The following is a 26,697-nucleotide window of genomic DNA, read 5'->3' on the forward strand; positions in this document are numbered from 1 at the left end:
TCCTGTCCTCTACCATTCCCCGGAGTCCATTTAAGTTTTCACCTACTGCTTCAGTGACTCCATCCAGCCACCTCATTCTCTGTCATCCCCTTCTTCTTTTGCCCCCGATCACTCCCAGCATTAGGCTCTTCTCCAGGGAGTCCTTCCTTCTCATGACGTGGCCAAAGTATTTGAGTTTCATCTTCAGGATCTGGCCTTCTAAGGAGCAGTCAGGGCTGATCTCCTCTAGGACTGACCGGTTTGTTCACCTTGCAGTCCAAGGGACTCGCAAGAGTCTTCTCCAGCACCAGAGTTCAAAAGCCTCAATTCTTTGACGCTCGGCTTTCCTTATGGTCCAACTTTCGCAGCCATACATTGCAACTGGGAAGACCATAGCCTTGACTAAACGCACTTTTGTTGGCAGGGTGATGTCTCTGCTTTTTAGGATGCTGTCTAGATTTGCCATAGCTTTCCTCCCCAGGAGCAAGTGTCTTTTAATTTCTTTGCTGCAGTCCCCATCTGCAGTGATCTTGGAGCCCAGGAAAATAAAATCTGTCACTATCTCCATTTCTTCCCCATCAATTTGCCAGGAATTGAGAGGGCCAGATGCCATGATCTTAGTTTTCTTGATGTTGAGTTTGAAGCCAACTTTTGCACTCTCCTCCTTCACTCGCATCAACAGGCTCTTTAGTTCCTCTTCACTTTCTGCCATTAGAGTGGTATCATCTGCATATCTGAGGTTGTTGATATTTCTCCCTGCAATCTTGATCCCAATTTGTGACTCCTCTAATCCCACCTTTCTCATGATGTGCTCCGCATACAAGTTAAATAGGCAAGGCGACAGTATATAGCCTTGCCGAACTCCTTTCTCAATTTTGAACCAATCAGTGATTCCATGTTCACTTCTCACTGTTGCTTCTTGACCTGCATATAAGTTTCTCAAGAGACAAATAAGATACTCTGGTATTCCCATCTCTTTAAGAACTTGCTACAATTTATTGTGCTCCACACAATCAAAGGCTTTAGCATAGTCAATGAAGCAGAAGTAGACATTCTTTTGGTACTCCCTAGCTTTCTCCATGATCCAGCGTATGTTGGCAATTTGATCTCTAGTTCCTCTGCCTCTTCGAAATCCTGCCTGTACTTCTGGAAGTTCTCGGTCCACATATTGCTGGAGCCTAGCTTGTAAAATTTTGAGCATAACTTTGCTAGCATGAGAAATGAGTGCAATGATGCGGTAGTTTGAACATTCTTTGCCATTGCCCTTCTTTGGGATTGGAATGTAAACTGACCTTTTCCAATCCTGTGGCCATTGTTGAGTTTTCCAAATTTGCTGGCATATTGAGTGTAGCACTTTTACTGCATCGTCTTTTAAGATTTTCAATAGTTCAACTGGAATGCTGTCACCACCACTAGCTTTATTGTTGCTCAGACTTCCTAAGGCGCATTTGACTTCACATTCCAGGATGTCTGGCTCCAGGTCAGTAACTACCCCATTGTGGTCATCAGGGATGTTAAGCTCGCTCTTGTATAGTTCTTCTGTATAATTTTGCCACCTTTTTTAAATCTCTTCTGCTTCTGTGAGGTCCCTACCATTTTGGTCCCTTATCATACCCATCTTTGCATGAAACGTTCTCTTCATCTCTCCAATTTTCTTGAAAAGATCTCTAGTCCTCCCCATTCTATTGTTTTCTTCTATTTGTTTGTACTGTTCATTTAAGAAGGCATTCTTATCTCTGGAATTCTGCATTCAATTGGGTGTATCTTTCTCTTTCTCCCTTGCCTTTCACTTCCCTTCTCTCCTTAGCTATTTGTAAAGCTTCCTCAGACAGCCATTTTGATTTCTTGCATTTCTTTTTCTTTGGGATGGTTTTAGTTACTACCTCTTGTACAATGTTGCAAACCTCCGTCCATAGTTCTTCAGGCACTCTGTCTATCAGATATAATTCCTTAAATCTATTTGTCACCTCTACTGTATATTGGTCGGGGATATTATTTAGTTCATACCTGAGTGGCCTAGTGCTTTTCCCTACTTTCTTCAATTTAAGCCTAAATTTTTACAACCAGAAGCTGATGATCTGAACCACAATCAGCTCCTGGTCTTGTTTTTACTGACTGTATAGAACTTCTCCATCTTTGGCTGCAGAGCACATAGTCAATCTGATTTCTGTGTTGACCGTCTGGTGATGTCCACGTGTAGAGTCGTCTCTTGGGTTGTTGGAAAAGAGTGTTTGCTATGACCATTGTATTCTCTTGACAAAATTCTATCAGACTGTGCCCTGCTTCATTTTGTACTCCAAGGCCAAACTTGCCTGTTATCCCGGTTATCTTTTGGCTTCCTACTTTAGCATTCCAATCCCCCATGATGATAAGCACATCATTTTTTGGCGTTGCTTCTAGAAGGTGTTGTAGGGCTTCATAGAACTGGTCAACTTCATCCTCTTCAGCAGCAGTAGTTGGGGCATAGACCTGGATTACTGTGATGTTGAATGGGTTTGCCTTGGATTCGAATTGAGATCATTCTGTCATTTTGGGGATTGTATCCCAAGACTGCTTTTCCTACTCTCTTATTGATTATGATGGGTACTCCATTTCTTCTGCGAGATTCTTGTCCACAGTAGTATACCTGATGGTCATCTGAATTAAATTCACCCATTCCTGTCCATTTGAGTTCACTGATTCCTAAAATGTCGATGTTCAGTCTTGTCATTTCTTGTTTAACCACGTCCAGCTTGCCTTGATTCATGGATCTGACGTTCCAGGTTCCTATGGAATAAAAATCTTTACAGCATCGGACTGTCTTTTCGCCACCAGTTACTTCCACAACTGAGCATCCTTTCGGCTTTGGCCCAGTCGCTTCATTCATTCTGGCGCTACTCGTACTAGCCGTCTGCTCATCCCCAGTAGCATATTGGACACCTTCCGACCTGAGGGGCTCATCTTCCGGCGTCATATCATCTTGCCTTTTGGAACTGTCCATAGAGTTTTCATGGCAAAGATACTGGAGTGGTTTGCCATTTCCTTCTCCAGTGGATCACCTTTTATCAGAGCTCTCAGCTATGACCTGTCCGTCTTGGGTGGCCCTGCACGGCATAGCTCATAGCTTCACTGAGCCACGCAAGCCCCCTTGCCACGGCAAGCCAGCGATCCTTGAAGGGGGGGGCTAGAGGATACATATAGATAATTAAAAAGCATAGGGGAGAGTATTGTCCTTTGAGGTACCCCACATGGGAGTACGAAGAGTCTGACAACTCTTCCCCTACTACAACCCTCTGCGACCTGTTCCCCATGTCAGCGAGGCAATGGACCAACAGCTCGTGATTGACCACATCAAATGCAGCCAAACCACCCCAGTCTAGGAGTGGTGGGGTAAAAGTCAAATAAATAAATAAAGCTTTTTACCATTGAGAAACCCCTGAGACATTCTTCAGGCTTTGAGAAACCCCAGAATTGGTGCAATTCTGCAGAATATTGTTGGGAAGCATAGCTGTGTACACACCCAGCCAGAGCCCATCCCTTTCCTACACCCTCCAGGCCCATCAGTGGGAGGGGGGGTCAGCATGATGATATATGGTCATATCACCTGATAAATGTTTAACAAATTTAAAATATATATTAACAATTATTTAACACCCACCCATTCTGGAAACCCTTCCAGGGCCATCAAGAAACCCCAGGGTTCCACGGCACCCTTGTTGTGAAATCCTGCTTCAGCCACTACTCTGCTCCCTAAATCAAGGATTTGAAAGTATGCATTTGGAAAAGAGAAATGTGTTTGTGCTGCATGCCTAAGAAGGCTTACTTTAAATTATGTTAAGAGCTATACAATCCCAATGGAAGACGTGGGCCCATGGAATTATTTATAGGCTAAAGGTCTGCTTTATTTATTTGCAGATTTTTAGAAGATATAGTGTCCAGGTACCTAAGATATATTAACAGATTTATGAACCAATCCTGCTTGTGAGGCAAACACTGCAATCATTTGGGGAAAAGAGTCACAAAAGGCCAATAATATTTGAGAATTCTGAATAAAACATGGTGCCGTCTTTTTGCAGAGCTTTTGAACACCTGCAGGAGCTTTTATCCTACTTTTGCTTTTAGGGATATCTCAGTAAACTTGTGGTAAAATGCACAGGAACCCTGCAAAAGACAATCTCCTGGAAGATTAGGTGCTCTTTAAAACATTTTCACATGTAATCAGTATAATAAATATATTTTATTGCAGTACTTGTCAAACAGAAACCCAGCATAATGAATAAGCATCCATCCCTACCCTTCCAAAATTAGATATGTATAAACTCAGATAAATGTGCAATGTGTTCTTTCCCCCCCCTCCCAAAAAAGACAACATTTTATTGCATTAACTTAAAAGCCACAGCTGGAAGGTATATTCCCAGAAAAGCAACAATATTCTCAGGTTGTTACAATGAGCATTTGGGCATTGAACAAATAGTATGTTTTCTAAATGCCTTGCCCACATGCTTTCTAAGAAAAGGGGGTTACTGGCATCTGTGATCCCTCTGGTTCTTTGGTTTTATGGATAGACATTTTCATCTTTTCAGCAGTACGAAAGAAAACAAGAGTCACTGAATCTTCCTGTCTCTCTGGTTACTAGTATATAGCAACTAACATTTCCTAAGCTTTGATTGACTATAAACTTCCTAACGGTCTTATTCCTCAGACCTGGGCCTCCTTATGTGAGCCTGTTTGCCTGTCCTTTGGGATCCCCTTGCACCAGTTCAAGCAGTCCACACCAGAGAACTTTTCTGTTTGGAATAACCTTTTCTTGAATTCCTGCTTATACCACAGATTCCTTCTGACACAAGTGCTTGCTTGCATATCTGACCATAGTAATTGGACGAGTTTGTTTTTTATTCATTCATTCATTTATTTTCTAGCCCCCAAACCTGTCACATCCAGGAATGCAACGGATGCTAGGGGTGCTCCCTACCCCCCCACGCCCCGAGGGCAGCACCACTGCCCAACCTGTGCGGCACGCTGTGTTGTGCTGGCAGCTCGGTCAACATCCCCACAGCCAGCCGGCTTGCTATGCAAGCTGGTGGCCACGTCAAGCAGTGGGCTCCGCCCACAGTGGCTCTTCAAGAATATATAATGGTTACAGATTTGTTTGTTTGTTTATTTATGTGCTGCCTTCCCTTCCAGCTCAAGGCAGTTTACATTATAACCTCATACGGCATAGTACAATAAACATTTATTACAGAACTTATACAACAGTAAAAAAAATACTCACGGCCCCAACTGTGTATGGCCTTGAAGGTAATTACCAGAACTTTAAGCCTGATCCGGTAGTCAACTGATAGCCAGTGCAGCTGTTATAGTACGTATTGAATATAGGCCCTCGAAGGTGTCACCGTAAGAATCCCAGCTGCCGTGTTCTGCACCAGTTGAAGTTATAACAACAACAGTATTAATGTTAAAACTATAACAGAGGTAACAAACTATAACAATGCAAACAGGTCCAGAGCAGAACACATTTTTGGGAGAGAGGAAGCTGGGGCCCTGTAGATGTTGCTGGTTGCTCAGTCTCAACCAAATGCCTGGTGGCAGAGCTCTGTTTTGCAGGCCCTGCGGAACTGTTTTAGCACTGTTAGGTCCCAGATATCCTCCGGGAGCTCATTCCACCAGGCGGGGGCCAGGACAGCGAAGGCTCTGGCCCTGTTTGAGGTTAGGCTGGCTTAGAGCTCTTTGTGGGGCATAGGCAGGGAGGTGGTCCCTCAGGTACACCATGTATGGCCATCAAGGTAACTACCAGAACCTTTAGCCAGATCTGGAACTCAACTGGCAACCACTGTAGGTGATGGAGAATGGGCTGAACATGGGCCCTCCAATTTGTTGCTGTGAGGACCCTGGACGCTGCGGTTTGGATCAGCTGTAGTTTCCAGATCAAGGCTAAGGGCAGGCCAGTGTATGCAAGTTGCAGAAGTCCAGTCTAGAGGTGACCGTCACATAGATCACTGTGGCTAGGTGTTCCAGGGCCAGGTAAGAGTGAGCCATTGAGAGCTGCACAGATCCAGGGTGGGCAGACATGCTTCCTCACATTGACCTTTCCTACCCAGCCACAGGACCTCTGTCTTTGAAGGGTTGAGCTTCAGATGACTCTGCTTGAGTCGTCACTGCTTCCAGGCAGCTGGCTAATGTTTCTGGGGGAGAGTCAGGACGTCCATCCATCAGGAGGAAGAGCTGAGTGTCATCTGCATATTGATGACAACCCAGCCCGAACTAGGGTGGGTGAGGGCTGCCACTTGCTCCCTTGATACTTGTTCACCTTGATTGCTCAAAATGAGGCCCGCTGGGAGATATTGTCATCCAAGGAGCTAACTTGAGGCAAGGACAGAGAGGATGTTGGGGAGCAACAGAATGACGGACGTGCCAGTCCTCCACCAGATCTGCCAGTGACTCGCTGAAAGGCATCGGGTCCTGCAGAGCATTCAAATATCCATCAAGATCCATAGGTCTCTGTGGATGGGATAAAATATACCTGCTGCCCAAACAGGGAGGGGGTAGGATTTGAATTCGGGCATTCAAGGCATGGTGGTCTGAGCAAGGGATGGGGTTAACTGCCATCAGATCCACCTCTCTCCCTGTGCTGAAAGTCAGGTCAAGAGTGAGGCCAGCTTGATGAGTGGGACCAGCAATAAACTGCAATAACCCCCGTGTCACCATGGTCAATACCAGGACTGAGCCTTGTCCCAGAAAAGGTGACTCTGCATGGTCATTGAAGTCCCCCAAGACCAAAAGCTTGGGGAACTGCATCATCCATGCAGTCACCACCTCCAGCAGGCCCAACAGGGCAGCTGGTGGTACATTGGGCAGACAGTACACCAAACAGATGACCATTCTCAGCCAAGTCCCATCCTAAGCTGAAACACTCCACCCCTGGGATTGATGGCACTGGGAAAGCCCTGTAGGTAAAATCATCCCGGACCACTATCGCCACCCCCCTACCAAAGACCTGAGACTGATAAAGGACTGAGCATGGAGCATGATCTTTCAAGGTGACAGTCAATAGACGCAGAAGGCTACAATTTGGTTTAGGATTTCATTGTGGTTATTGTTTTTGCCTTCTTCTGAATGTATGTGTTTAGCAGTTAGTTGACCAATATGTCTATCTGAAGTTCAATTCTTGCTCAGTTAGCCAAGATTGGGTTCAGCTGCAGTTTGGACAGTTTAGTTAAGTAATCATACTTTGGAAATAAACATTCCCCATGCATGCATTCAGTACAAGACGTAATCTATAGGTTAAGTCTTATCATGTTACTTTGTCCACAGGCAAAGAGAATCTGATACAGCTTCTACATGTGCAACTTAGACTGTGTGGAGGCCCTAAATCTAACATCTGCTGTGTTAAGTAAGATGGCAGTTTTCAAGATCACAGGAAAAAACACCATGTTGCTTCAGCCCCCTGACATCCAGCAGTTCTCTGAATTCCAAGGGACCATTGGCTTTGTATTGTCTCACATCTACAACTTAATTTTTTAAAGGAAAAAATTGTTCTTTTGTTTTATTAATTTATTTAACTTCTAAACTACCGTATATACTTGCATCTAAACCAACCCGCATATAAGCCGAGGCACCTAATTTCACAACAAAAATGCTGGGAAAACTTACTGACTCGCATATAAGCCAAAGCCACTTTGGATACTGGCTTTTCCCACTCCCCTTCCCTTCCCTTTTGGGCAGGATCTCTTTTTTCCCTTTTCTTTCTACCCCCCTTCTCCCTCTTTCTCCTCCTCCTCCCTCTGATCTCTCTTGCCTTTTTATCCCCAATCCTGTGCTCCTTCCCTTCTTCTTAGCTTGGTGTTCTATTTCCTCCACTTTCCATTCCTTCCTCTAGGGGCGTTTCCTGCTTCTGCTCTCTGCTCTCCCTATGAGACAGGGGCTTCAGAGCTTCCTCTGCTCTGAACATGCTCTGCAGAGTATGTGCTAGCCTCATGCTAGCCTCGTTAAGGCAGTGAGGGGGGGAGGTGGAGACTGCTCTTCCCTCCCCTCCCACTGTCCCTCTTTGCTGCGTGTCTTCCTGCCTCTGCTTCTTCAGTTAAGTATACTTGTCTCCCACCCTCACCCTCCTGCCTTGTCTCGTCTGGCACCTGCATATAAGCTGAGGGGGACTTCAGCTTAAAAAAAGGGCTGAAAAACTTGGCTTATATGCAAGTATATACAGTACCTCACTCAACAAGTGGGCTTGGGGTGGCTTACAGCAATGGATTAAACCATTTTAGATGGGGGGAAACAAAGAACCAGGGTATAAAAATCACCAACATCATTCATTTTGCAGTTAAGATTTCATTGGGACACAAAAAAGGCTACACATATAATACCTCTATGTGCAGTGTTGTCATAATAGCTGCTTATCCACTGCAAAGTATGTGGGTAGTTTGCAGGAGGGAGGTATATACTTAACTCTACCTTCATATACCTTTTATCCCCTAACACGTGTACACACACACACCGACATCCTCCTGTATTAGCAGTGTAAATTGTGGCACTGGGAATGTACTCTGGGAAATTAGCTTTTGGAACCAGAGGTTCCTGGTCATTAACTCTGTGGTGCATCTCACATCGTGCCAAACTGTTAACAAAGAATATTATTTTCCACTTGGAGTTCAGTGTCTGGTAGGCTGCTTCTGTAGTATAACATTTTGTTTTTTTGGCACCTGTGTTTCTCAAGCTCTTATCAAGTGAATTACAGATCTAGTCTCAGACTGAGAAATATATAAGACAGAAAACCATTCTGTAAATGGGTGAATAGATCTGGTTGTTTCACACATGTGGGAACCAATATTTCCTTGAAAAAACATGTTGAGACTGCATGTAGGTGCCATTACTAGGGTCTGGATAATAATATCAAAAATAACTGATCTGCCATCAGGATGTTGTAAGGATTACAGTTTATCTAGCTCCAAAATGATTGAAGAGTTCATTGTTGATGTCCTGAGTTAAACTCTTAAGGAAGTAAAAGCATGAGAATTCTTCATATGTACCACTATATTGTTTTTGGTAGATATAACTCTAAGAAGAGCTATGGAGTGTCAATTAGCCATCATGAAGGGAAAAAATCATAGTGAACTAGCTCAGTTCTCTTTGACAGTCATGCTTTGCACAGGGAAGAGGGACAGAAGGGATGAAAGACGCAAGGGCCTACTGGAGCAAGAATGGCAGTGTCAATAAAAGATGGGCATTGTGCTGGCAGTTCGTCTTTGCAGTGGGGAAACTGACCTGAGCTGAACTGCAAAATTAACAAGCTGTAGCTAATTTCATTTAATCTTGACTTTGCACTCTGATCCTTCATGCAGGGAGTTGTAGCATTGGCTCACTTAAGTGGAGAAACATGCAGTCCTCTCATGCCCTCACTGGCTACAGATATAGCAGCATAATACCTACATGCCTCCTAAGTCTCGAAAATATTTCATAACCATTTAGCCCATCTTTACATAAAAGAAACATGATTATTTTCCTGTTCATTGCATTCCACTTATTTCCCCAGCACTATATTCTTGCTGCTCTGTCTCAAAAGCTGTGTCAGATATGGATGTGTGCAGTTTGTATGGATTGTTTCCCATGTAACTTCAGATGTCCCTGCATTACATTGGTCTGGATACAAATTGTTTGGCACTAGCTCGTGGAATTAGTAAGTCCATTGTAGTTTAGCATTCTGAATCTTATTCCAAGTGCTGGACTGAGGAAGTCAAACCCCTTCCCTCTTCAGTATGGAGAGCGCTGCCATCTGTGCATGCAGCAGGCTAAGAAAAATGTGTGTATGATAAGACTGATGGACATGAAGACTTCTAGGAAATCAGGACAGAGTTCACAAGAGAGCAATGGAAAGGTGGGGAAGGAGTTATTTTATATGTAAACTGCATGCATTTTGAAAGGTTTTGGAGGAAAAGGGACAGTAGAGTGCCATGTCTTTCATTTTGGACAAAACTGCAAGGTTCACTGGTATGCTCTGTGATTTGATGCTTTGTCTGGGCTCCTTTGGGCTCACCTCTGAGCCTGGCCTTGTGGCCTATTTCTTGAATGCACGCTGGAGAGAATTCAACTGTTGCACTCTTTTGAAATCTGTTGGGCTTGTTTCGGATGCTGTTTGAAAGACCTTAGCAGGAGAAGGATGGTGTGTGTGATTTGAGTGTGAATGTGAGAGATGGATGTAGGGCACACACCTCTTTTTCATCTTACCAATCAACACTCAACCTGAAACTTTCTAGGAATGAAGTAGAGAATCTCTCTCCCCCTGAGTGCTGTCATTAGAAGTGTCTTGGGAGGGGAAAATCCTGTTGAAAAAATCACAGCAGGCTGGCAGTGACAAGTAACCAAGTGCCTGTTCCTCTGCACATTCCTTAAATCCCAGCCCTAGCTGATTAATCATAGAGTCAGGCTGCTCTGAGCTTATCACTTTCCTTAATAGCTGAATAATTTAAAACCTCTGTTTGCCAGCGTCTTAATTGCTTTTGCATTAGACACAAGGGCCACCATGAATGCAGAGTGGGACCAGCCCCAGTAGGGCCTTTTTTCTCATTCTGTGTCTCTCTGGATCTGGCTTATAGGGGGGGAAACTTGGCTGTAGTTCCTAAAGGGGATGCAGGCAATTTATTTCCCATCTGCTGCAGGTGGCTAGGGGCAGAATACATATCATATTCTTCAGAAAGCTTTGATATTCTTAAAGCTAGAATAAAGCTTTCATTGTCAAGGGTGTTAAATTTTTTTGCCTGTGGGACTATGAAATGGCTTGATATATTCTAGGAAAAGCAGCATATATCTCCACAAGATTTAAGGACAAACCCAAAATTAATCTGACAGTCTGGGTGCCAGAACTGAGTCTGTCTTTTTTACTTTTGGTTCACGTGATATGAGGGGGTCCATTTCCTCCTGATCATTTTTGTAGTATGTGTTGATATAAAACAGAATGCAACAGAAGACAAAGTTTCCAGGATTGATCTCACTCTAAACCTTAGAGAGAATATTTCTTCATTTTGATACAAAATCTGAAACCTGTTATCTTTAATGATGATAACAGGGGTGTTCATCTTCTGCTCAGTGGGTTTGCTCTCCTTCCTAATGATCAGGTTAACTGCTTTGGATACTGTTAGAGGAAGCCTTTGCTCTAACCAACACTTAGAGGGCTATAGCAGCTGCAACTCCTCCTGGACAGAGGTAGCCCTGAAACTAGATAGTCATAATGCATTATTTATTCCCATGCAAGTGTTCCTGAAGCAGGTGACATTTTAAAAAGGAAAACAAAAGCTGGAGAGAAAAGATTCGAGATGGGCCCAAACTGGCTCACAACCTAAAGTTTGTCATGAATTTTAGCTGGTTTGTGGTTCATTAAGCGATGTTTGTGGAAGGGCACGTGGTGCTGTTTGTAGCTGACTACATTTCTAGACAGACTGTGCACACTCAGACCTTTTGCAAAACTTCCCCAATGGGGGAAGGGAATTCTCCAACCTTGGAAACACCAATAGGAGCCCTCCAAAGTTTGACAGGCATTGCTGACTGACAACTGAGAGCACGTGGAGAGAGCTACTGGGGAGAGTTGCTGCTGACCAGGTGAGGCTATTGTTCTGCCTGGGTGAGGTGATTGCTGGGTAATTGTTGGGAGGATTAAAAAGGGCTGCTCCTCGCCAGAGGCAGACCTCAGACAACTGAGAGCACGTGGAGAGAGCTACTGGGGAGAGTTGCTGCTGACCAGTAGTTGCACTGCCTACAAGTTACAATGGACCTCCAGGACACTCATCCCATCATCTGCAGTGAGTGTGACATGATTGCCTTCCTCCCAGAAGACAAGATGGACTACAGCTGCCCCAAGTGTAAGCTGGTAAGACTTTTGGAGGAAAAGATTAGGGGATTAGAAAACAAAATTATTACTCTGACCCAAAGTAAAAAAGGGGAGGAGTTCGTAGTCCAGAGCTCTGCAACATGGAATAAAGAGAATAAAGAGAATACAACCAGTCCTGAAGAGGACAAGGAGATTGACCACAATAGGGAGCCTCTGAAGGCAGTTCGGAAAAAGACTGAACGGCGAAGGGCGAGACAGTTCTCGGGGCCTTTGGAGCTCCAGAATAGATTTCAGGCCCTTGCAGAGGAGGTGCAAGGGTCAACAAGGGAAGAGGTCCCAAAACAAACTCTAAGACAAAGGGAAGAGGCCACGGGGACAGAAGGAAATGGAGTTGAGAAGAAAAAAAAAAGGAGAGTACTGGTAATTGGAGACTCCCTGCTAAGAGGAATGGATCGCCATGTGGCTGGGCCCGACCCCCTAACCCGAGAGGTGTGTTGCTTGCCAGGGGCGAAAATTAAAGATGTTTCAGAAAGACTGCCCAAACTCCTCAAATCTACGGATCGCTACCCATTTGTGATGGTCCATGTGGGAACGAATGACATGTCCCTGAATACCATCGCTCCTATTAAAAAAGACTATCAAGATCTGGGGAGGAAGCTCAAGCAAATGGGGGCACAAGTGGTATTCTCTTCAATCTTGCCTGTCAAGGGAAGAGGAATGCGTCGGGAGAGGAAGATAATGGAGGTGAATCACTGGCTGCGTAGTTGGTGCCGGCAGGAGAGATTTGGTTTCTGGGACCATGGGATAGGCTTTCTTGAGGAAGGCCTACTAGCAGCTGATGGACTGCACTTATCGAAACTGGGGAAGAATGTGTTTGGCAGGAACCTGGGGAGATTCATCAGGAGAGCTTTAAACTAAAGCCACTAGGGGAAGGAGACGATCAACATAGGGAGTGTATGGAAGGAAAACTATCGGAGGCAGCCCAACCGGCAAGGCCAGCTCATAGGGAACCAAAAGTAAAAGGATTCAGATGTCTTTATACTAACGCCCGAAGCATGGGCAATAAAAAGGAAGAGCTGGAACTTCTCATGCGGATGGAAAGGTATGATCTAGTAGGCATCACAGAAACTTGGTGGAATGATTCTCATGACTGGAATGTAATGGTGGATGGATATGAACTGTTCAGAAAAAACAGAATAGATCGAAGAGGTGGAGGAGTGGCACTGTATGTGAGGAAAGGGCTTACCTGTCAGGAAATTCTAGTGAAGGAGAGTATATCTACAGTGGAAAGCATCTGGGTGAAAATAAGCGAGGGGAAAACAAACAGTGTGGTGGTTGGTGTCTGCTACCGACCGCCTGACCAACGAGAGGATGTGGATGCTGCACTTTGTGAGCAGCTTGAGAAAATATCCAAACGGCAGGACCTTGTCATCATGGGTGACTTCAATTTCCCAGATGTGTGCTGGGAAACAAACTCTGCGAAGCGTCCTCAGTCATGCAAGTTTCTGACCTGCCTGGCAGACAATTTCATTTATCAAATGGTAGATGAACCCACAAGAGGTTCAGCCATACTGGACTTAATACTGACCAACAGGCAAGAGTTGGTGGATGAGGTGAAGGAGGTGGGGACCCTAGGGGGAAGTGACCATGTCCTCATAGAATTCCTTTTGAGATGGGGAGCCAAGGAAGCTTGTAGCCAGACGCGGATGTTGGATTTTCGTAGGGCAAACTTTAATAAACTCAGAGACATGATGAGTGTCATACCATGGACGAGAATGCTGGAAGGGAAGGGAGCATGTGAAGGGTGGGCACTACTCAAACAAGAGCTATTGCATGCTCAATCAATGACTATTCCAGAAATACGAAAACACTGCAGGAGCTCTAAGAAGCCTATTTGGATGAACAGAGAACTTCAAGAGGAACTAAGAAAGAAAAGGAAAATGTTCAGGAAATGGAGGGAAGGACAGAGCTCTAAAGAAGAGTACCTACAGGTTACTAGGCACTGTAGATCAATCATCAGAAAGGCCAAAGCTGAGAGTGAGCTAAGATTGGCCAGGGAAGCCCATTGTAACAAGAAAAGATTTTTCAGTTACGTGAGGAGCAAACGTAAAGTAAAGGAGGCAATAGGCCCGCTGTTGGGTGCGGATGGACAAACTCTAACGAAAGATGCAGAGAAAGCAGAAAGGCTTAGTGCCTATTTTACATCTGTTTTTTCCCACAGGTCAAAGTGTTTAGGCACATCTAGAGATGGCTGTAGCCAAAGGATAGTATCTGGGTGGCAGGTTAACATGGATAGAGAGGTGGTCGAGAGGCATTTAGCTGCACTGGATGAGTTCAAATCCCCTGGTCCAGATGAAATGCACCCGAGAGTACTCAAAGAACTTTCCAGAGAACTTGCACAGCCCTTGTCCATCATCTTCGGAACCTCTTTAAGGACTGGAGATGTCCCGGAGGACTGGAAAAGAGCAAACGTTATTCCGATCTTCAAAAAAGGGAGGAAGGATGACCCGGGAAACTACAGACCAGTGAGTCTGACCTCTGTTGTGGGGAAGATAATGGAGCAGATATTAAAGGGAGCGATCTGCAAACATCTGGAGGACAATTTGGTGATCCAAGGAAGTCAGCATGGATTTGTCTCCAACAGGTCCTGCCAGACCAACCTAGTTTCCTTTTTTGACCAAGTAACAGGTTTGCTGGATCGGGGAAATTTGGTTGATGTCATTTACTTGGATTTTAGTAAAGCTTTTGACAAGGTTCCCCATGATGTTCTGATGGATAAGTTGAAGGACTGCAATCTGGATTTTCAGATCGTTAGGTGGATAGGGAATTGGTTAGAGAACCGCACTCAAAGAGTTGTTGTCAATGGTGTTTCATCAGACTGGAGAGAGGTGAGTAGCGGGGTACCTCAGGGTTCGGTGCTCGGCCCGGTACTTTTTAACATATTTATTAATGATCTAGATGAGGGGGTGGAGGGACTACTCATCAAGTTTGCAGATGACACCAAATTGGGAGGACTGGCAAATACTCCGGAAGATAGAGACAGAGTTCAACGAGATCTGAACACAATGGAAAAATGGGCAAATGAGAACAAGATGCAATTTAATAAAGATAAGTGTAAAGTTCTGCATCTGGGTCAGAAAAATGAAAAGCATGCCTACTGGATGGGGGATACGCTTCTAGGTAGCACTGTGTGTGAACGAGACCTTGGGGTACTTGTGGATTGTAAACTAAACATGAGCAGGCAGTGTGATGCAGCGGTAAAAAAGGCAAATGCCATTTTGGGCTGTATCAACAGAGCCATCACATCAAAATCACAAGATGTCATAGTCCCATTGTATACGGCACTGGTCAGACCACACCTGGAGTACTGTGTGCAGTTCTGGAGGCCTCACTTCAAGAAGGACATCGATAAAATTGAAAGGGTGCAGAGGAGAGCGACGAAGATGATCTGGGGCCAAGGGACCAAGCCCTATGAAGATAGGTTGAGGGACTTGGGAATGTTCAGCCTGGAGAAAAGGAGGTGGAGAGGGGACATGATAGCCCTCTTTAAGTATTTGAAAGGTTGTCACTTGGAGGAGGGCAGGATGCTGTTTCTGCTGGCTGCAGAGGAAAGGACACGTAGTAATGGGTTTAAACTTCAAGTACAACGATATAGGCTAGATATCAGGAAAAAGTTTTTCTCAGTCAGAGTAGTTCAGCAGTGGAATAGGCTGCCTAAGGAGGTGGTGAGCTCCCCCTCACTGGCAGTCTTCAAGCAAAGGTTGGATACACACTTTTCTTGGATGCTTTAGGATGCTTAGGGCTAATCCTGCGTTGAGCAGGGGGTTGGACTAGATGGCCTGTATGGCCCCTTCCAACTCTATGATTCTATGATTCTATGATTCTATGACTGCCAGTAACAGAGTTCCCAATCTGTTCTATGGGATCAGAATGACATATGTTTTCAGCTCAGCTTTGCAGCCTCTCTTCTCTCAGCTGTTTGCAGTTATACAGAGGCGGGGAACCTGTTAAAAGCAGTAGCAGAGCACATTCCCTCATGATTGGGAACTCGTCTACCCTGCTGGGGTTTTGGTGTTAGGTGGATTCAGGGCTCTGAGCCACTCTCCACTGAGGACCCACAATTTGTACCTTCCCATTCCTCCTGACTGTGAACCAAGCCTTCTATGCCATGAGGGTGAAAATGAATGCAAGAGGTGCTTCTCATGGGGGGAAGATGACCTCCTCTCCCATGTACCACCATCCCTGTTCCTGGGCACCAAACCCATCCTGCTACCCCACCCCTAGCAGGTCATCACCAGAGGTTTTGGAGCCACCTTCATATGTTCTTGGGGCTCTCCACAGAGGCAACAGAGTTGTTAGCACTGGCCAAAGTCCAGTGGCCAAAGTCCAGTGGTTGATAACATTCTTTGGAGAAGTCACTGATAGCAGTGTTTCAGAAGCATCTTCCCCTTCCACACAACTCCCTGTTGCAGCTCCTATCTCTAATATAGCCTCCATTACCCTTTCTAGTCCAGGGCCAGAAAATAGTTGTCCCTCTTCCCACCTTCCCCAGTCATGGGGCATCTTTTCCACATTTTGGAAGCATTTCTGTGCCCTCCACAAGAGCCACTTGTGTGGCAGAGTGCCAGGTGTGCCACATTCACTTCTGCAGGGCACCTGCAAAGGGTACACCCAAATATGGTGTCACTGAGGGAATGAATGGCAGACAGTGGGAAGAAGAAGAGGCATTCTCCCTCTCAGCAGGGAGAAATGGAGGAGCAGGAGGCTCTCTCCCACACTCACAGTGCCATGAGTGAGACATCAAGGCAGGCCAACCTCCATAAGGTTTTTCCTATGGTGATGCCAACAGAGCTATCCAGAAGGACTATGTGGAGGGCCCAGGAAGCAATCACTCACTTCATCAGCAATATGATTGCTGTGGATGATCAAGCCTTCTCTCTCATAGAGGATGTTGCTGTTTCACTGCTTGTTACAACACCTGGCTCCCTGGTACTCTGTCTCCTTGTGGAAGACCATGAGTCAATTAGTATTGTCTTCCATGCACTCCCCCACAGTGGCAATGGTCAAGGGTGAGCTCTCCAGAGTACAAGGCAAAACTGTGCACTTTACAGCAGACCTCTGGAGCAGCCAGCATCATGGCTACCTCTCCCTCACTGCCCACTGCTGGCAACCAAAAGACCTTTCTGTCTGGACTGTCTGCCAGTGGACTGCAAAATGGTTCTGCTCCATGTGCAGAGGATGGATGCAGATCACACAGCACAAAACATCACTGCTGTTATACAGAGTAGCCTGAGGGAGTGGGTAGGCCATGACAACATCATCTGTGGCTATATGATCATAGACACCACCACCAACATGCTGGCAGCAGTGAAGGCTGTGTGCCTCAAGGCACATATGCTTCACCTGGTGGTGAAGGATGCTCTGGAGTTGGGGAACACTGGCATAACTACCTGGGACACTGCCACCCTTGAGATGCAATCCTTCCTGGAGGCCTGCAGGAGCCAACCACCCTTTTCTCTTATACCATCAAGTCTGACTATCTGCTGTGCAAGAGGCAGGGGGAAGGTGGTAGAGCCTGAACAGCAACCAATCATGGACTTACCCACTGGAACTTGACCAATGCCATGATTGTGTATTTAGTGGAGCAGAAAAGCATGGTGTAGGATGTCATCTCCCCCATGACCATCCTTCATGGGCAAAAGCAGTTAAGCATTAGCTCTAGTGGCTGGCTGCCCCTTGCCCAAATGATGCATGTTCTCGAGCCCTACTAGGATATGCCCATATTGCCAGCGTTGGGCATATCATTACTCTTAATTTGAGAGCTAGACTGGACACTTACCTCTGCATTGCAGCCAGGTCCCAAAATAAAGGCTGTTCTTCCATGGGTCAGGGCCTTGGTTAGAAAGGTTGCAGGTGTGCGTCACCTGTATTCTGTATGCAAGAAGGGAAGCACAGACTGGCTGGTATCTGTGCCCCTCAAATAAAAGGCAGCACTGCTTTCTGGAATGCAGAGCTCAGCAAAAAAGTGCAAAGTCTACAGGCCAGTGAAGGAACATCTGATGGAAGAGGCTGGAGGAAGGAAGAGCAGTCTCAGCTCACACCTTTATCTCAAAGAGGACAGCTAAGGAGAAGCCTTGCTGCTGGTTGTCAGTGGTGAACTGGGAGGTCAGTAGTGGCAGGGATGCCAGGTGCATCATGGTGGAGGATTTGGCAGAGGTAATGGTGACGGAGTACCTTGCTGAGTTACCTGAGTCTGCCTCCATCTGGAGTACTGATTATACAAGGCTGACATCTGGCCCAGCCTATCTTCTCCTCCTCTCCTGCCCTCCCACTAGTGTCCAGAGCGAGTGAACGTTCCCCTTCCTGGGAGACATTCTCAGCCTCAACTGCTTCCATATGGTCCAGGCAGGAATGGACAAGTTGAACTACCTCCCCCTGCTGGGCTACCCCTCTCTGGACCTCATAGGGTAAGATCCAGGCTTCCTGTTGTCCTCCTGCATGTTCCCCCATTCCTCCTTCTCTCTGGGTGATCAAGCCTGCATATTCAACCCCTGGGGCCTGGATGGAAGGCCTCTGCTGGGTGACAATGGACTCCATCACCCAATAGCTACCTCCTGAAAAAAACAACAATGTCAACACAATACCTACCTCAGAATTACTTGAAATTGAAAAATCTGGTTTCCACTGGTCTAATGGGGCTGGGGTGCCCTGCCCACCAAGTTATCATGGGATTATTTTTAGGAGTCTCTGACAGAGGTCTCTTGTGATATCTACCTTTCTCTTGTTGCATCATTAATCATTTGAAAAGGAAAACATTGATTTCCACTGGTCTGATGGGGCTGGGGTGCCCACCAATCTGTTGTGGTGTAATGTTAGGGTGCCCCTGTCAACACCCTGGGGAGGTCTGCCTTTCTGCCCTCAGAACCTGCCTTTGTTAACTTGGGGGGCTGCAAGCATAAGGACAATATTTGCCTTGCTTTCATTATCTGGCTGTGGGGAGGTTTGCCTAGTTAAAGTTTCCCTGATGTTCCGAATTGATTGTTCCAATTTGTGACCGGATGAAGGTGTGCTGAAAGTGATGACCACACCAGTGTCAGTCAAAAGGGACACCACTTTCATGGTTCAATCACTGTCACTACAGGGATCCCGATTAGTATCTTTCCCTCCACTGATGTGTAGTCCTGTCAACATTACATGGACTCTGGCAGTACCCCTTTCCTGTGTTAGGTAGGGTACAGCCCCTCATCGTACAGGCCCACTCCATGAACCTTCTTTCACCTCAGATGTTTGCTTGCCATCAAACCAACAATGGCTCTTCCTAAGGCCACATTACCCACACCAAACAGTGGAGAAGGGACTCACTGCTGGGCACTTTCCTCTTCATTCTCCATTACTGATGGAAACATGGAATGGGTAAGGGCTAGGAGGCTGGTGTGAGCCCTTTTTGGGTTCAAAATGTCACCATTTTGAGACATGGGACAGAAACAGTCCTGTTGACCCATAAAGGGACACACCACGGATGGGGCCTCCATTAGATGTGCCACATATCCTGGCAGGTGCCAACCTGTCTGGGTGGACAGGTGCGGATAGCATTGGCAAGCAGCCATGGTGATCCAGGCAGAGGCTAACACTCAGTGATCTGTCTCGAGTGGCCACAATCCAGGTGGAATTAACAGTGGAGAGTAGAATCATGGCTCTGTTAAGGGGCAGTGCTCCCTCTCACAGTATCCAGGGTGTCCCACAGAAGGCTTTTTATAGGAAGAGTATGCCTCCGTACCCAACACTCCCAATGGAGAAATAAGTCTATAGTTGACACATCCAAGATAGGGGGTTGGGACGAGAGTGTGGAGCTGCAGGTCACAATGGGAAGTTTGGCCACAGACATCAATGAACAATGTTTTGCAATCTCTGTTACTAGGGATAAAAGCACTGTAGATGCTGCATGGAGGGGCAGTAGAAGTAGCGGGATGGCATTAGGGTTGAGCCATGGCTGCCCCCTCTCACAGGAGGGAGAGGCCAAAAATATACCCAGACATGCCTCAGCACCCAGAGACATCCCTGCCTTTCCTTGGCTTCCAGAATGCTAGTCATGCCCCAGGGCCATTTCGCACGGCTTCAAAGTAGCAGAATGGTTGCTATTTGGAAACGCTACTAATTTGCCATAACCCACGACGTCGTAGACAATCTGCAACAATCCTGAAACCAATCAGCAAAAAGCGCTTCGTTGTGGCGCTTTCAGGGGAATCCAGAAAAGTGGATTCACCCTCCGGATAGCGATACACTCCTGCAACCAATCTGCAACAGTAGCGCTAAAGACCTGTGCGTTACCATTGTTGCTGGTTCTTCAAAGTCCCTCCCCCTGGCTCTCTCCTCCAAACTTCCGGCGAAGCGATCGCCATTTTTTTTTCTCCGAGCGAGCGGGGATAAACGCACCGGCGAGCCTCTTTCTGTTTAGAGGCTTCCCTGGCTTCAGTCCTTCACCTTTAGTCACTAAGCACAAACCACTGAAAAGCCCGTTTGCTGAAATAAAGTCCCTTTATTTTTTACAAATAAATTCAGCCGAAAATCGGGCCCGTGAGGGGGGGGGGATTTTTTTTTTTATCACTCGAGGCAGCGTGCAAACGATCATACAATCAAACGACAGCTCACATTAGGCAGCTGGATGGGTCTCTCCGTAGCAACGAATCTACCTAGATTCGTTGCTATGGGTCGTTTTTTTTTTTTTTTTAAACCTTTCTTAAAGGGAAAGGGGCTGTTTGGGAGCATGCTAACGGCTGCCCATTGGCTGCTTGACTGCCAGGGGTGGGACGAGCTTGGCAATAGCGCTTCCTTTCTAGCGATTTCTGCCGAGACCGGAAGCCTGTGGGAAACGCTAAAAAACGCAACTGATTCCACTACAAAGGCAGGTATGCATAACGACGAATTCCACTATTTTAAATGGCGATTTTTCATTCCGCAAACAATTTGCAACAAAGATCCCTGTGCGAAAAGGCCCCCAAAGTTCATCATGACAATTCCTGGGGAGAGGGAGGCCATTGTGTCCTCCAGGAGTGCAGTGGGGGATAACCAGGAAGGTCCACAAGCTTGGGGGGACAGGATGTGCTGTAGCTGCCCTGGGTCCAGTGCTCATAGATAGTTATGGTCAGCAGGTATTAGATAGGTGCGTAGATGGTGGTGTATGTGAGCAGGAAGATACTTGGTTAGGTAGGTAGGTAGATAGATAGGTAGACAGTTGGGTAGCTAGGTAGGTAGATAGATTGGAAGTCAAAGCACCTGACCCAGAACCTAGGGAGCACATTGGGAGCTACACCCCATCCAGGCCCCTCTAAGCTTGTGGACCCTCATGGTCATATGTGCAGGCACCACTTGTGGGGCCTCTGTGGGGGTTCCCAATGCCCATTTCAGTCATCATCCATTAAGTCCATAAGTAACCATAAGTCCATAAGTAACCATGCTCCTCTCTAAAACGATGATTTGGGAAGGTAGGTGGGTGGATGACCATCTTCCAGAGCCAAAGGGGAGAAGGGTGGACACTGTACAACACTCAGAAACCATGTCCACAATGAGGTGATACAACCAGGTGGCTCCTCAATGAATTTCGCAAGTATTTCACAGTGAATTGCACCACAGGAAACAGCTAAACAGTTAATGAACTCAAGTGAACCCAAAGTTTCATTAACACAGAGGGGTCCATGCAAGTTTGAGGCTTGTGATGCCCCCTGACTCACGACCCCGAACAAACCCCACAAACTTGCATTTTCCAGGTTCATGCCCATCTCTAGTTACATGTAGTTATGTTATTCTTTTGGGGGTGAATTCCCTATTTACATAAATGCTAAACTTAATAGAATTATGGTCACTGTTCCCAGCTGGTGCTGTTATGTTTTCCTAGGACCAAGTCCATAATTGCTCCCCCCCCCCCGGTAGGTACTGTAACCATTGGATCAGTTATTGAGAGTATCTAAAAACTTGACGACTCTTCTGTTTTATTGGGTTATATCTCATTTTTATCTGACTGTTTTTATCCTGATTCTGCTGGGAGGGGTTGTCTCTTGTTCCTATGGGTTTTAGCATCATATTATTGTATTCTACTTCAGAGGATAGAGCCTCTTGTGGTGCAGAGTGGTAAGACAGCAACATGCTGTCTGAAAGCTCTGTCCATGAGGTTGGGAGTTCGATCCCAGCAGCTGGCTCAAGGTTGACTCAGTCTTCCATCCTTCCAAGGTCGGTAAAATGAGTACCCAGCTTGCTGGGGGGTAAACGGTAATGACTGGGGAAGGCACTGGCAAACCACCCCATATTGAGTCTGCCATGAAAACGCTGGAGGGCGTCACTCCAAGGGTCGGACATGACCCGGTGCTTGCACAGGGGGATACCTTTACCTTTACCTTACTTCAGAGTAGCGAAATGTAAATAAGGAATCTAGAGAGAAGTCCAAGTAGCTTTATTTAGGGTGTTTTGTTTTGTTTTTATTTTCATGCTATGTATTGTATCTGTTGAACCAGATGATAACAGTAGCTTGCCTCAAGTAGAGGTCTTTCATAACATTTACCAGGTGATCCTTTTAGCTGGGCGTGTCAGGGTTGAACCTGGTATCTTCTGCTTGCCAAGCAGATGTTCTAACTCTGCACTGGGCCCATTGGATCCATTTTATCCAGTATTACCTATTCACATTGGAAGCAGTTTTGCAAGGTCTTGGGAGAAAATCTTTCCCAGTGCTACTACTATAGATCCTCTAGCTAGAGATGCCACAAAGTATTAAACTTAGGAACTTCTGCATGCAGAGTATGTACTCTTCCCAAAGTATGATTTGCATTGCAGAGCCTGGATGTGGGCATATTCATAGGAGAAAATACCCTCCATGGTACAGAGTGATAATTTTGCATATCACACGATTGTTTTGGCTACATAGAGATCAGGAAAGGTTCCAAAAGGCAAGAATAATTAAGAGAGAATAGGAGCAAATCATGGGTCAGTGAATGAAGACATCTGTGACAATCAACCCAGCAAAGGATGCTGAAGATGGTCATTGTTCTTCGGCTGATATGAGCTCTGCCAATGAGTCAGTTGAAAAAGTTCAGCCTCCCTATGGCTGCATATTTTGATGTCAACTTCCTGAGTTATTTTTAATTGCCTGACAATGAAATTGTCTATCTTTTGCCTTCTAAGTCCCAGCCAAGTTAATCTAGTTCTTTTTTGGTCTCTTACAGCTACTGTAATACTCAATGAGCTGAACTGGACTGAAGCCCTGGAGGATGTATTTGTAGAAAACCGAAAAGAAGATCCATCTCTGTTGTGGCAGGTCTTTGGCAGTGCCACAGGTGTGACTCGCTTCTACCCAGGTGTGTGGCATTCTTAAAATGAAAAGCAGAAAACATACGATTATGGGGTTTCAGCAACAGCACTGTAATTGCAGTCAATATTTAGGGAGAAAGACATGTCAGGGGTGGCCTGAGATATATCACCCCTTGTAATGCACAGTAAAGTTAATGGAGTGGACTGTTTTTCCAATAGTAGATTGCCTTGGGCCATTGCCCTTGATGATTAGTCCTCTTATGATTCATTTCATTAACAGTACATGGTCCAGAAGGTGCTTATGACAGAGGATAGTGATCTCTTTGCATGCCTTCCTTTCATTTCTATCTATGATTTCACAGTATGGGCTAGATGTGAGCTTTTGACATGATCATGAGAGGTGGAGAGTGTGGGTAACTGGTCCTCCTTCCTGCTATCAACCAATAGACCAGATTCGTAATTCTAGAAACTAGCAAAATGATATAAAAATCAAATAAGGAAACAATGCTTTGTGCTGTCTACTGTGTGCATCTCAGCAGGAGTCTGTGGAACATCCATACTTTTCTTTCTATACTTGGCTCATTGCTCTCTTCTTCTTTTCTCCGTCTCTCCACTTGCCTTCACCCTCTTCTGGCTCCTTCTCAGTGTCATGGCTGCACTCAGTTGTCCTACTTTCCCAGCTGCTCCTCACTTCTCAACCATCTTCCTAACATTTTTAATGTGCTTCATTCCTTACAATCCTTATCTCATTTATCTTCACAACAATGTTGCAAGGTAGGTCATCAATAGGCCCATTTTATAGGTGGGGGAAGGGTGATTGAGTCAGCCAACCAAGCTACATGTAGCATACAGATGCATATTACATTATTATTGTGGTCCTCAACAGGAAAATTTACTTTGGGTTAATATTATGGTTAATCCTACCTGCTATTTTGCTGCTCTAAATCTTCCCCAAGTGACTTTCAACACTCTGAGATATCTGCTAGGGATGCACTTTCAAGTAGGGAAACAGGTTGAAGAAGAGGTGAGCACCCCTCTGCCTAGTCTTCCTCTGATCCTGATCACACCACCAGAAAAGATGTTCATCGCTAAACATACCTCTGAGTATTGGTATGTGCCTCTGGATGAGATGTCCAGTGTGCCCAGAGCGGCTTCTTTAAGGTATCCTACTGAGCTAATGGCTGAGGGTTCAAGCAGATGAGAAGAAAGCCATAGGCTTCCTTCCTTCCCTCCCTAAAGTCAGGAAGTCTCAGTGTGCTTTGGGAGGATGAAGGGAAGGGGTAGGTGGTTTAGCCCTTGAACCTCAACTTGGTTTTGTCCTTATAAATTGGCACACACAGGTATTTACATTATAAAGAAGAAAATTAAAGTTTTAAAAGAATATGTCTTCTTTAAAATACTAAAAGCAGCCTGGGGAGCTATTTTAGAAGAGTATAATCAAGAACTTTGATAACTCAGGTCAAAAATTATATCCATTATACCATACTGAATGTGGACAGGTCATTGTAATCTCAAAATGCTAATCTAAACTCCTGGGGATAAAGAGCAAGTATGAATATAAAAATTAATAAAGATATGTATCTATGAACTCATTGCAGGAAGAAAATGTTCAAGATTATGAAAGCCATTCCAAAATTGGAACAGTTTTTTTTAAATTAATAGTAGTAGCAGTCATTGTAGTATTTCAGTTTATATACCGCCCTCCAGGCAAGCCGGCTCAGAGTGCTGGGCAACATTAAAACAGAATACAACTTTAAATACATTTAAAACCAAACAATAGTACAAGTTCAAAAATTAATAATTTATCATTAAAACCATATCTATAATTAGCAGCAGTTATAATTAGGGAGCACAGTTTCTTTCCATGAATCTATTCCAGATTAAGATTTTATTGTGGGGGGTGTTTTTGTAGGGGGACCCCAACCAAAAGTTTGGCAGAAAATTTTACAAGCCCAGCGGAACTGCACCAACTCCATCCATTGTTGTTCCTCTATATATTTATGAAACAGCCTAGGGGGTGCGACGTGTCCGGCTGTCCAAGTTGGAATAGGGCTAATCAGGGTGCAGCCAGCTTTGTCCTGATTGGCCATGCCCCTGCAGCTCCCACTCTCCGTCCCTGGACTCTAGCCTCTTTGCTCTCAGACGCCTCAGTGTCTGAAACCAGCAGCAGATAAGGGGAGAGGCCCTGGGCAAAGGGTCATGGTGGAGGGCCTCCTAACAAGGGCCTCTTGGCCTGCTAGGCTGGGCCTGCTGACTGCTCGTTAAGGACTGCTAAGGAACTGACTAGCTGACTCTTTGCCTGCTAGGCTGGGGCTCCTGGCCTGCTGACTGCCTGCTAAGGAGCTCTGTCTTGGCCCCGATAACAAGCTGCCCAGCCCCCGCCCACCCCACTTGATTTGGCTGCAAGCTGCCACCCAAGGCCACATTAAACTGCCGAGCCAGGGGAGGGGGCCCGTTCAGGGCCTGTTCTTAGGAACGGGCTTTGAAGCTAGTCATATTATAATAGCTAAGCAATTTAACAATGGAAGACAAACTAGCATTGATTTATAGGCCGGAGCTAAGGAATGTATTTTACTGCTGATAATTTATACCCTAATTTTAATTCACAATAATTTCTCAAGAGCAAAACAGTTTTCAAAATCTAGAAACAAAGCAAAATTAAATGTGCATATTTAATGCTGTATGACATTGTTCTACATAACTATAGTATGTCCATTTAACTCTCTAGAATGAGTCCCTCAAAGCTTAGGGCCAGTACACTGGCCAGAAAGAGAGGTGCTCCTAAAGCAGTCCATCACATGGGACTGGAAACAGCAACACCTGTTTTTCTCTAAATGTCCACATTGTTCTATGTCTTTGTTTATCGTTCTCTGTTAACCTTTTCTTTGTAAGCAACATTCTTACATCTGAGCACATGAAGCTGCCTTATACAGAGACCATTAATCTATCAAGGTCAGTTTTGTCTACTCTGACTCAAGATGGTTCTTCCGCATCTCAGGTGGAGAGCTTTCACAATACCTACTACATTATCTTTTAAACTGGAGATGTTGTGGATTGAACCTGGGACCTTCTGCATGTAAAGCAGATGTTCTCTGATTGAGCCACAGCCTGTCCCATGTCCCCACCATTATTTATGGCCAGCGAACATCCCCATTGATTGTCTTTCCTTGTACCAACATCTGCTTCCATAGCAAGCAAGTAACAGCTTGTTGTCTTTCCTTTCTTTCATTGCAGCTACCCCCTGGAGGGTACCTGATAAGATTGACCTATATGATGTCCGACGAAGGCCCTGGTAAGTGAAAAATAGAGGAATCACATTGAGCACTAACTCTATACCGGAGGGAACAGTAATGAACTTTCACATCAGAGTTGGTGACCATAGACATGGACTTGTGTAAAAATAATTATACTTATCTTGTTCTTCCTTTGGGAAGTGCAAAATAGCTTACATGAGAATCCAAGGAAATAAATTGTTCAATCATTCACTAGGCTGATGTCAGTTTAGTTTTAGATTTCTAACATCTAAAACACACTTTACATGAAAACTCTACAACAGGAGTGTAAATCAGACTTTATGTAGCCTCAGGGTATTTCCAGATAGCCAATTAGTTTATAATCCCAACCATTTC

At 45.3% G+C, this 26,697-nt stretch overlaps 1 protein-coding gene across 4 annotated transcripts in view; it reads left to right on the top strand.

Moving 5' to 3' along the window:
- CACNA2D2 (calcium voltage-gated channel auxiliary subunit alpha2delta 2) overlaps positions 1-26,697 on the top strand; it is an 861,961-nt gene that overhangs the window by 663,644 nt on the left and 171,620 nt on the right. For all 4 annotated transcript variants that reach the window (XM_077325943.1, XM_077325945.1, XM_077325944.1 and 1 more), the window contains 2 exons: positions 22,984-23,115; positions 26,303-26,360. In XM_077325943.1, coding sequence (XP_077182058.1) covers positions 22,984-23,115; positions 26,303-26,360 — 190 coding nt within the window. The remainder of the gene's footprint in view (positions 1-22,983; positions 23,116-26,302; positions 26,361-26,697) is intronic.

This window comes from Paroedura picta, chromosome 3, assembly GCF_049243985.1.
Source record: "Paroedura picta isolate Pp20150507F chromosome 3, Ppicta_v3.0, whole genome shotgun sequence".
Classification (NCBI taxonomy): Eukaryota; Metazoa; Chordata; class Lepidosauria; order Squamata; family Gekkonidae; genus Paroedura; species Paroedura picta.